Source organism: Ictalurus furcatus, chromosome 29, assembly GCF_023375685.1.
Source record: "Ictalurus furcatus strain D&B chromosome 29, Billie_1.0, whole genome shotgun sequence".
Taxonomy (NCBI): Eukaryota; Metazoa; Chordata; class Actinopteri; order Siluriformes; family Ictaluridae; genus Ictalurus; species Ictalurus furcatus.
Window position 1 is genome coordinate 13,375,599 of NC_071283.1, and position 12,500 is coordinate 13,388,098.

Below are 12,500 nucleotides of genomic sequence, written 5' to 3' on the forward strand. Positions count from 1 at the left end.
TCGGGTATTTTTCAGCGAGCTAAAGAATGTTCCAGAAAAGCTTTAAAAACCTTTCAAGGTCTCTCATTTGTTACGCCCTGTTATTACTAACCGCACTAATCACCGTACGAGCGATCACAAGTTGTCCTTGGTCTGCGATTAAAATGGTTTTCATGCTTTTTAAAAATAATAATAAACTGAACGTTTTCTTTTCTTTTGCGTCGTGTTACAGATGAAGAGGAAGTTGGACCATGGACCCGAAGTTCGGCCGTTCCCTTCAGGCAAAAAGCCCTGTCCGAGGTAACAGTCAAAAATAACTACAAAAAAATAATAAAGATATAAAATGCCTGAATGCTGGGGTCAGTGTTAATATATCATTTTTTCCCCCGAATAATCCCAAGTGCTCCTGTTCACCAATAATAAAAAAAACAACGGTCCGCTTTTAAAATTCGAGGTCCTTTCATGATTTGGATAATTGCAGAATTTTCAGTGTTCGATCAACACCGTGTTCAATTCTTGACCGTGAAGTGTTTTGGCCCTCAGGCATTGAAAGCGGTTAAATTTCTCAATTTATTTATTCTATTTGAGAGATTTCTATAAATTTATTTCTGTGTACTTTACCTGCTATGAATTCGTTATTAATGACCGTATCAGTGTCTGTATTAACGTTAACGTTCTGGCCGTTTCTCTGTCGTTCAGTCCGACGGGTTTGGTCCCGTATCCATCCACCCCCACTACATTTGGCGACTTGAGAGCTGCTAACGGACAGGGACAGCAGAGACGCCGCATCACCTCCATCCAGCCTCCGACGGGCTTACAGGAATGGCTCCGTACCTTCCAGGTGCGTGCTCATGACACTCTGGTTGTGTCGTAGAGGTTTGCGGACTGAATGAATGTGTATTTGCCATGACGTTTTTTATTCATAACGTTATTTCTTAATTCTTTTTATACGTATATGACTACATTACTGACATTCAGCGCTCCACCCTCCACGTTACCTCATTTAACGCTTTAATTAACATTCCACTAGCATCTGGAGGATGGCTCCTCCCTTTATTAGCGGGCTGGGCTGCCGTTCCTTTGTGCAGAAGAAGCACTAGAATCTCCTTGGCTGCAGGCCTGCTAATTACCTTCTTACTTACTCACAAGAGTTTCTCCCTCATAAAGTCAGAGCCTTCGGGCTGAGATTAGGCAGCTGCCTCGACTAGCTCGGTGCAGCGCCGCAGGTGAAACTCTCAGCGTTTCAGTCTCGCTCAGTGCTCGCTTTCTTTCTAAACGAGAGCCTCAAACCCATCACGATTCACAGGTTCAGACAGCTCGGTGTCGTGTTCGCTGTAATTACAGACTCTAACCCGACGTTAGCTTGACTAGCACAGGGACTATTCCTTATGAAAATTCCTTTCATACGATATACACGGTGTCCCAGAAGTCTCCATACACAGGAGACTATATACGCCAGCACCACGTCGGTCGCGCCTTCGTCGGCGGATGCTCGTGGACGTCCGGTCTTTGGCGACAGTGTCATGTGTTTCCCGTTCGAGTCCATCGCAGCCTTCCGACAGCTTCCCGATCCAGCCATGAGAACGACTTCAATGCGATCTTCTTTCGTCAGAGACGTTCTTAAAGGCTTTCTGGGGAAATATATATATATATGATATAAGCTAAGCATAAAATTTTTGCTCAAAAGTGTTCGTTTCTCCTATGTATGGAGATCTAGGAGATCTATGGAGATATGAAAATAAATGTAATTAAACCCTTTTATTAGCGGTTTATTGGTTTATTTTAAACGTGGCATTACTGTTTTGAATCGCGATGCGTATCTTGTTACGAGTGATAAGGTTTTAATGTTAATTGTTAAATAAATAAATAACGATAGTAGTTATGGTTACATCATGTCTGATTAACCGTTAATATTCCACCTGATAGCTTGATACTATTTACCCGTAATATTTATGGGAGGATTTGCCCAAAGTTCACGCTGGAGATCTTTGCCGCCAGGATGAAATTTTCAGACTGCAATATCGCCACCCCTTACCTGTGGCTGTGGTCGATTTTAATTTTTTATACCGAAGTGATATCGAATCTGTTTACAGTTTAATAAACATCAGAACGAAGGGGTGCGACCCCGACTCTGACCTCCACCTCGATGATGGCGTTACTCACCTCGCCTTGTCAGCGCAGGTATCTCTGGAATCGCAGATTTTGTTTTCTCTGCCTGGGCGTCACCGAAAACCACCGGCGGTATAGCCGATGTGTCACACCTCATTCCTGTCAAGCCTGAACACCTCGCACCTGCATGACACCCGACCCAAACGTCTGAGCGCACGGCCAGGAGCTGGCCTAACGTCCTCGGAATTAACCGGATAAAAGCTGGATTTAGTGTTTGACGGATGATGATTGACGTGTTATTTATGCCCGAGCCGGATGCGTTGTTTAGATTTTAGTCACGGCTTTCTTGCCTCTGATTGGATAGAGTCTGAGTTCGAGAGCCTTCAGGATAGTCGCTAGGTTTCTCCGTGTGGTCCTGATGAACATGCTGCATGCACTAGATTGGGTTTAGAAGATGTCCGGTCAAAATGTTTGAGGGAACTGGGGGTGGGGCTTGGGGGCGGGGCCTGGGTCTCAGGTTGCCATCAGTAATTGGTGTTGTGTAACAGGGTGTAGATGCATCAAATTTAAGCTAATTTTTTGCTGATTTTTTGGGGTTGATAAATGTTATTGTAAATGAGACTATGTAATGTGCAGTACTAGGTATGTACCAATTGTCTGGTGTGTGTGTGCAGGGGACACAGATAAGCTGTGATCTTTTTCTGTGTGTGTGTGTGTGTGTGTGTGTGTGTGTGTAGAGTTGGAGCGGGCCGGAGAAGCTCTTGGCGCTGGACGAGTTGATCGACAGCTGTGAGCCGACGCAGGTGAAGCACATGATGCAGGTGATCGAGCCACAGTTCCAGAGAGACTTCATCTCCCTACTGCCCAAAGAGGTACACACACTATATAAGCACACACACACACACACGCGCACATACTATACATAAACACTACACATACTATATATATACACACACTATACACATATATACACACACACTATATACACGCACACCATATCCACACACACTGTACATACACACTATACACATAAAATACATGCACTGTATACACACACTACATATACACTATACATACACCCTATACACGCACTGTATACACACTATACACACACCACATACACACACAAAATACACGTACTGTATACACACACTATACATACACACACACCATACATACACACTATACACACACACATTATACATACACCACATACACACACAAAATACACGTACTGTATACACACACTATACACACACCATACATACACACTATACACACACAAAATAAACGCACTGTATACACACACAACACACACACACTATACATACACAATACACACACACTATACATGCACCCTATACATACACAAAATACATGCACTGTACACACACATTACACGCATTATATACACACACTCACACACACTATACACAAATGCACACACACACACTGTATGCATGACTCAAGCACAATTTATATCTTGGTGTGTAATAAGAATTCTGACACACACATTAGTCATTTCACTGCCAGCACTAATTTAACAATAAGCCGATTAAATTCTTTTGAATATTATTGAGTGTGAAATTTTACACTGCCACATAGTAGCAGGGGATCCACACACACACACACACACACACACACACACATCTTTAACTTTTCTTAACGCAGGAGTAGTAAATGAAACTTTATGTATTTCTTACTTCCTGTTCCTGTCTGTGTTCACTACACGGTGTGTAACACAGCGACGTTACCGTATACAGCGAACTCCGAGTACACGGAGATCAACCTCGGCTCACTTCAGCATGAGCTCGTGGTGGTTGTTTTGTTTTGGTTTTTGCAGAATTTGAAGTCAGCATGTGCTCTATTTTCACTGTGGTGAAAGTATCGGCACCCCAGGCAGGCGAGCGACAGGGAGAGCGCTATTATTAATAAATACTCTGTTTCATTACAACTACATACTCCATTCACTACCAAACTGTGTCTCTCTCTCACACACACACACACACACACACACACACTGGCACCATGATAGGTGCTATAACAGAACCACTTTCCCTCTGACATGATGTAACACAGGGGCCATCTGCCTACACACACACATTAACACACACACCTGTGGCTTTTTTATTCATAGTTCATATGTGCAAAAGAGCAGAGAGTTCACACACACACACACATACACACACTGCGTTCTTTGTATTCGCATGTATGCCGGAGTGGAAACTGACATTTCTTTTCCATTGTACTACCTGGCTTACTACAGGTCTTTCCTGATTTTTGTCTCCTCACACACACACACACACACACACACACACACAAGCCAGTTATTCTACATGTAGGGAAGGGAAATGCTTGAGGCTAATAACAGCTTAATACATCCTGTTCTCTAATCCCCTCTCTCTCTCTCTCTCTCTCTCTCTCTCTCTCTGTCTCATTTGGCGTGATTTCTAAACTGTTAACTGTTGCCAAAGCACTAAGTAGGTTTAGAAAACAAAAGGCAACCCTGGTCATAATGGTATTTATGTAGATGATGATGACAAATAAATAAAAACGTGGACAGATTGCAGTTCTCTCTCTCTCTCTCTCTCTCTCTCTCTCTATATATATATATATATATATATATATGACACACACACACATACACACGTGAGAGTTATTTACACATGCATTACTGTTCTATTACATATTTACTGTAAATGTTCACATGGGACGAGCTATGGGGTCTACTTTATTTTCTCTTAGATTGTGGGTTATTTACTTTGCTGATAATTCTCTCTCTCTCTCTCTCTCTCTCTCTCTCTCTCTCTCTCTCTCTCTGTAGTTGGCTCTGTATGTTCTGTCCTTCTTGGAGCCGAAGGATTTGCTCCAGGCCGCTCAGACGTGTCGATACTGGCGAATCCTGGCGGAGGACAACCTGCTCTGGAGAGAAAAATGCAGAGAAGAAGGTAAATAAAAATCATCAATTACAGAGCCGAGGAAAGGCCTGAGAACCTGAGGCCAAGGTTAAGCCTTCTGTTCTGTTTGGGTCCAACATGTCATCCGGGAACGTCAGCTGTAAACAGAAGCGGCGTAAAAATAGTAATAATAAGCTTTTGATCAATAGTTGTGTAACGTTTAGCTAACCGGGATCAAGAAACGTTTCAATAATGATATGTATGAGTATACTTTCAGCTAATATGACTAATGAGCTAAAATAGATGCTAAGCATTAGATTTGGTTTATATGAGCGCGTGTGTGTGTGTGTGTGTCAGGTATCGACGAGCCGTTACACATCAAGAGGAGGAAGGTGGTGAAGCCAGGATTCAGTCACAGCCCGTGGAAGAGCGCCTACATCAGACAGCACCGCATCGACACCAACTGGAGGAGAGGAGAGATCAAATCACCTAAGGTACATACATACACTCCTCTTTACTTTCCATTCTCTCTGTCCATCTCTCACACCTTTTTTTTCTGTCTTGCTGCCTCACTTGCTTTCTCCATCTGGTGTGTGTGTGTGTGCGTGTGTGAGAGAGAGAGAGAGAGAGCGAGCGCGACCATGACTGCAATTTCTCTCTGATGTTAGAAAGATGCTGTGTCATTCGCTGCCTCAGCAGATCCATCTCACACCCTCTCTCTCTCTCTCGCTCTCTCTCTATCTCTCGCTCTCTCTCTATCTCTCGCTCTCTCTCTATCTCTCTCTCTCTCTCTGCTGCAGAATCACACCCTCCCACTTTCATCTTTTATCTCCGTATGACGCTGTAGCTCTGCGTTTCCTTACTCTCATTACATTACTGTGCGTGATGTGTATAATGATAAAACTAATATTAATAAAAGTAATAATATATTTAAAATAAATCCATATCAGCTGATCGAACACAACAGAAGCCGTTACGGATGATGAGTTAATTCCTAATAAAAAAGTGAATAAAACATTAAAGATGGAAAGAGGTGGGGTTTTTTTTGTTGTTTTTTTGTTTGTTTTTTTTTTGTATTTATACACGTTGTATTTACACGGTCTCTCTCTCTCTCTCTCTCTCTCCCCCCACACACACACACTGAGCAGGTGTTGAAAGGACACGACGATCACGTAATCACATGTCTGCAGTTTTGTGGGAATCGTATTGTTAGCGGTTCAGACGATAACACGCTCAAAGTGTGGTCTGCAGTCACGGGAAAGGTGAGAGCGCTACACTGTTATGATGATGATGATGAAGATGATGATGAAGATGATGATCTGCTGCTGCTCATTAAAAAAGTCCCACTGTCTTTATTAATATTTTTGTTTTTATTTTTACCTTCCGTCTTTACGCTTCATTCATCCATTTAATTAATGCAGTTTATCTCCTGCAGTGTGCTCATCCTTCTCTCTCTCTCTCTCTCTCTCTCTATATATATATATCCTGCCCCCCCTTCCCCTCTCTACACACTCATTCCAATCCTAACACACACTCGTTATAGCTACACACTCGTTACAATCCTAACACACACTCATTATAACTACACACTCATTATAGCTACACACTCGTTACAATCCTAACACACACTCATTATAACTACACACTCGTTACAATCCTAACACACACTCATTATAACTACACACTCATTATAGCTACACACTCGTTACAATCCTAACACACACTCATTATAACTACACACTCGTTACAATCCTAACACACACTCATTATAACTACACACTCGTTACAATCCTAACACACACTCATTATAACTACACACTCGTCACAATCCTAACACGCACTCATTATAACTACACACTCGTTACAATCCTAACACACACTCGTCATAACTACACACTCGTTACAGTCCTAACACACACTCATTATAACTACACACTCATTATAACTACACACTCGTTACAGTCCTAACACACACTCATTATAACTACACACTCATTATAACTACACACTCGTTACAATCCTAACACACACTCATTATAACTACACACTCGTTACAATCCTAACACACACTCACTATAACTACACACTCGTTACAATCCTAACACACACTCATTATAACTACACACTCGTTACAATCCTAACACACACTCATTATAACTACACACTCGTTACAATCCTAACACACACTCATTATAACTACACACTCGTTACAGTCCTAACACACACTCATTATAACTACACACTCGTTACAGTCCTAACACACACTCATTATAACTACACACTCGTTACAATCCTCATACACACTCATTATAACTACACACTCGTTACAATCCTAACACACACTCATTATAACTACACACTCGTTACAATCCTAACACACACTCATTATAACTACACACTCGTTACAATCCTAACACACACTCACTATAACTACACACTCGTTACAATCCTAACACACACTCATTATAACTACACACTCGTTACAATCCTAACACACACTCACTATAACTACACACTCGTTACAATCCTAACACACACTCATTATAACTACACACTCGTTACAGTCCTAACACACACTCATTATAACTACACACTCGTTACAGTCCTAACACACACTCATTATAACTACACACTCGTTACAATCCTCACACACACTCACTATAACTACACACTCGTTACAATCCTAACACACACTCACTATAACTATACACACTCGTTACAATCCTCACACACACTCATTATAACTACACACTCGTTAAAACTACACACTCGTTACAATCCTAACACACACTCATTATAACTACACACTCATTACAATCCTAACACACACTCATTATAACTACACACTCGTTACAATCCTAACACACTCATTATAACTACACACTCGTTACAATCCTAACACGCGCTCATTATAACTACACACTCGTTACAATCCTCATACACACTCATTATAACTACACACTCGTTACAATCCTAACACACACTCATTATAACTACACACTCGTTACAATCCTAACACACACTCATTATAACTACACACTCGTTACAATCCTAACACACACTCACTATAACTACACACTCGTTACAATCCTAACACACACTCATTATAACTACACACTCGTTACAATCCTAACACACACTCATTATAACTACACACTCGTTATAACTACACACCATATACTAGTACATTCAGTTTAGATTGAAACTTTTGTAGTCAGTCTATTTAATGTTTTTAGCGAGATCATCTCACAGTCCTGAGCAGCTTTCCCCCGTCTGCCGCTTGAAGCAGAGTGTCGTGTCGTTTCCTGTTTGCTCCTGAGCAGTGATCGACTCCTGAGTAGTGATGGGTCACCGCGAGTTGACAGCGAATTCAGCCATAAAAATCCCACATCGTCATTAATTATTCACAGTGAACACAGACCGTGTGTTTAGTGCTCAGGGCTGGACGTACCATCGCCTGTGTGTGCCTCGTTCCTTATTTATAGTCTCCCCTATTACTCACTTTTACACACCTTTATTCCTTCTCTCTCTCTCTCTCTGTTGTATTACACACACATACATGAGCAGCGAGCGTGATTCGAAATCAGCTCTAAACCTGATCTTCCTTATGACCTTGGTACTCTGTGTGTGTGTGTGTGTGTGTGCATGCGTGCCCGTACATCACTCCAATTCATAAGCTAAGACCTTTTAAAACCTTGGCGAGACCCAAACAATCTCGGATCAGAATCAGTAAATTCATCTCGCCTAGTTTCTCGGTTGATCTCCATGGTTCAGTATGAGTGTGTGGATATGAGTGTGTGGATATGAGTGTGTGGATATGAGTGTGTGGATATGAGTGTGTGGATATGAGTGTGTGAATGAGTGCATGCGCTCCCCACTTCTTCTCCACAGTAGACTTGTTATTTCTGGCCTTTATATTGTCCTTCAGCTCCACAAGGTCTCTCTCTCTCTCTCTCTCTCTCTCTCTCTCTCTATCTGGCTGAAGAATGTCACGGACTGAGCGAATGGTTGAAATTCCTTTTATGCGCAGAGCTCATTAAACACTCTCCACGGCGGACCTTCATTATCTCTCAGCGCTTCAGTTACACACCGACGGCGGATCAGAGAGGCTTAGAGAGAACCGTCTCGCTCTCGCTGCTGCGTGAAGTGGCTCTGACGAGATCGTTTCATGTCTCAGAGTCCGGTTTCAGGTTGTACGAGCTCTGTGGCAGCGTTTAATAGATTTATTTATTTTTGAAATATATTTTTGATCCTCCAGATGCTTTATGGTCAGTCCATAGCGCAAGGATATATGGATACAAAGCCTCGGTGTTATAATAATAATAATAATAGGAGTAATCGTTCGAAGCATGTCCTGGTTCGGCTAAATCGACCCTTGACCTTTGCTCCGAGCTCGGATAATGACGTGTAACAGAATTAGCCAGCAGTTAACGAGGGGAAATCGAATTAAAGATCCTGCATCGTGTTTACACGTCCCGACACACGACGCTAATCTCATCATGATCCCATAGAGCCGAATCAAAAGCTGCACGGCATCATGGGTAATGTGGTGGTTATACGGCGTCTGAACTCTTTCGGTGAGGTTAATGGACGTGAATAAACTGGACGCAGGACGCGATCGGAACGTTTCTATCCTAATCAGCAGTTTTATTTACATGTGAAATGTTGAATAGAGGCAGATCAGCAGGAAAAGACAAGTGTTAGCATAGTGTGTGTGTGTGTGTGTGTGTGTGAGAGAGAGAGCAAGAGAGAGGCTGTGTGTGTCCTGACCACAGGATCCTGCGGTGGGCGGAAGATTGCGGCGTGCTGCAGTCTGCATGTAAAGAACTTGGTGATCAGCCAAAGGTGCAGTGTGACTCAGAGAGAGAGATAGAAAGAGGGATGAGGAATAAAATATACAGAGAGAATGTATGTGTGTGTGTGTGTGTGTGTGTGTGTGTGTCAGAGATGTAAATGGACAGAAAAAAGAGCGAGACAGCAAAAAAAAAAGGATACAAAATGCAGAACAAGAGTGAGTGAAAGAGATTTAATGACTGTGTGAAAAGAGACCGAGAATGAGAGAGAAAGTAACAAGAGGGAGAGAGAGAGAGACCCAGAGAGAAAGACAGATACGGAGAGAGAGAGAGACAGATACGGAGAGAGAGAGAGACAGATACGGAGAGAGAGAGAGACAGATACGGAGAGAGAGAGAGACAGATACAGAGGGAGAGAGACAGATACAGTGGGAGAGAGAGAGACAGATAAAGAGAGAGAGAGACAGATACAGAGAGAGAGAGAGAGACAGATACAGTGGGAGGGAGAGAGAGAGAGGGGGGCAGTCAGGATAAACTGAAGGCTTTTTTTGCCCTGCGGTTTTCAGGGAGTTTGTTGGTTTAGAAACAGCTCAACACATACACACACACACACACACACACACACACACACACACACACACACACACCAGAGCGAGCGTTTACTCTCTGTGACCTCATCATTGATGTGTGATTGACTGGTGTGTGTGTGTGTGTGTGTGTGTGTGTGTGTGTAAACATGAGTCTTCAGAGTAAAAGTATAGCCACAAAACAGGATTCTAGTGATTTTTCCATTGAACAGAAAGTAATCTGAACTCGGAACTATCCGGATCCTGTATCAGTATCACACCATTACATTATTCGTAAAAGTCAAATTTATAAAGTACATTTTTTATTATATTTTATATATATATATATATATATAAAATCATTTTACATTTAAACCAGTCACGTGGTATTTTAAGGTAAAGCATGCATTATAAGCGTCAGGGGTTCTTTTCCTCCACGTCATGCATTAAAACGGTGGAGTATCCCGCTTATACCAGGGTCACCTGCCAGCGCTGATCTAGAACTCCGCCCGCTCTAAATCATACGCAGAGATAAAGTAGTTAAAATGGTTATTAGAGAGAGAGAGAGAGAGAGAGAGATGTGAACTGCTGTACCTGCGTCTGTGCAGCGTCTCTCTCAGCATCAGTAATAATGAAGCTGCGAGTTTAATTGTACGTTACCATGGTTACGGTTGTTTACAGGCAGCGCATTAATTTAGAACAGTGATCGAGTATTCTGACAGACCATGGTACATATACACTACCGGTCAAAAGTTTGTAGACACCTGACTGCCTGAAATGTTTCTCATGATCTTTAAAAACCTTTTGATCTGAAGGTGTATGATTAAATGTTTGATTTGTAATTATTAAAAACCTAAATACATCACCATCCCAAAAGTATCTCAGAAATGTGTATCGTTTATCACGATATCCACGTTATATTGATATATCGCCCACACACACACACACACACACACACACACACACACACACACCTTAGAGTACGAGATTGTTCTAATGGCAATGCATGATGCATCCTAACACAAGGGTGCCAATTCTTTTGTCTTTTCTGGAAATGCAGAGAGAGAAGACATTAAAAACTCTCGAATGGTGTTCTGCACAGGTGCGTGTAGGGCACTAGGTAGGGTGTGCAGTGCTGTGTTAAACCCTATGTAGGGTGCAAACAAAGTAAACAGGAAGCCATTTTGTATTCAGCCTAATTATAAGATGGCGGAATTTCCTCAAGGAAAAGAGCAATTAGAAAACATTACTGTAGGGAAACTCCTACTCTTAGCTCCACCTCTGTGTCATGGTTCGGCTCGTATGGTACCCGGGGCATGAACGGGTACTTGGGTATGGCTCGCATGGCGGCAGAAATACGGGACGTTTGCCGAGGCGTACATACACACACACACGCTACCTAGAGGAAAGCACTATAAATGAATATACTGCTCATTGCTGGTCTGAGTCCGATCAGATATTATAACTAGCGGGCGTGGCATTCATGCGTCAGTCTCCGTTCTCTATAATCTACATATTACTTTTTCACAAAAAAAAAAAAAAAACCAGGCTTGGTGAAGATTTTCCATAATCAATGAGCAGAACTATCTGTAAAAGTCATGAAGTATGCATTCTTTAAAGGGCGTTTGGTTTGTGAGCACTATGAAAAGATTTTCTGTCATCATTTATGAGACACTTGCTATATAACGGACCAGCACGTGCATAATTAATCAGGTGCTCATCAATATTCATGACTTTGACTGTAATAGATGCTGCGATGCTTAATCATGACGAACACCGACGGAAGTGATTGGCTTGTCTGTCTGTCTCCCTGTCTGTCTGTCTGTCTGTCTCCCTGTCTGTCTGTCTCCCTGTCTGTCTCCCTGTCTGTCTCAGTCTCTCTCCATAACCCCGACCCTCCACCGTGTCCAGCACACGGTTAGCCTTTAACGCTAATTGGGTTGTTTAGATCGTTAGCGGCCGTGCTGTTTAGTGAGCCTGCAGTTCGGTGACGGAGTTGAATAAAGCGAATGAGACGCGGCCGTTTTGATCACTTCCGAGGTTAAACTGCAGGGACGGCCACATTTCCTCAGATTAACGACGCGTCGACGTCAATGTCGAACAGAGAAAACGCAATTACTCCTCAAGCTGTTGTTCTTATTATTATTATTATTTTC

At 42.3% G+C, this 12,500-nt stretch overlaps 1 protein-coding gene across 2 annotated transcripts in view; it reads left to right on the forward strand.

Moving 5' to 3' along the window:
• LOC128604299 (F-box/WD repeat-containing protein 7) overlaps positions 1–12,500 on the forward strand; it is a 55,422-nt gene that overhangs the window by 34,823 nt on the left and 8,099 nt on the right. For both annotated transcript variants that reach the window (XM_053619330.1, XM_053619329.1), the window contains exons 2-7: positions 212–279; positions 679–820; positions 2,826–2,960; positions 4,913–5,036; positions 5,343–5,479; positions 6,134–6,247. In XM_053619330.1, coding sequence (XP_053475305.1) covers positions 212–279; positions 679–820; positions 2,826–2,960; positions 4,913–5,036; positions 5,343–5,479; positions 6,134–6,247 — 720 coding nt within the window. The remainder of the gene's footprint in view (positions 1–211; positions 280–678; positions 821–2,825; positions 2,961–4,912; positions 5,037–5,342; positions 5,480–6,133; positions 6,248–12,500) is intronic.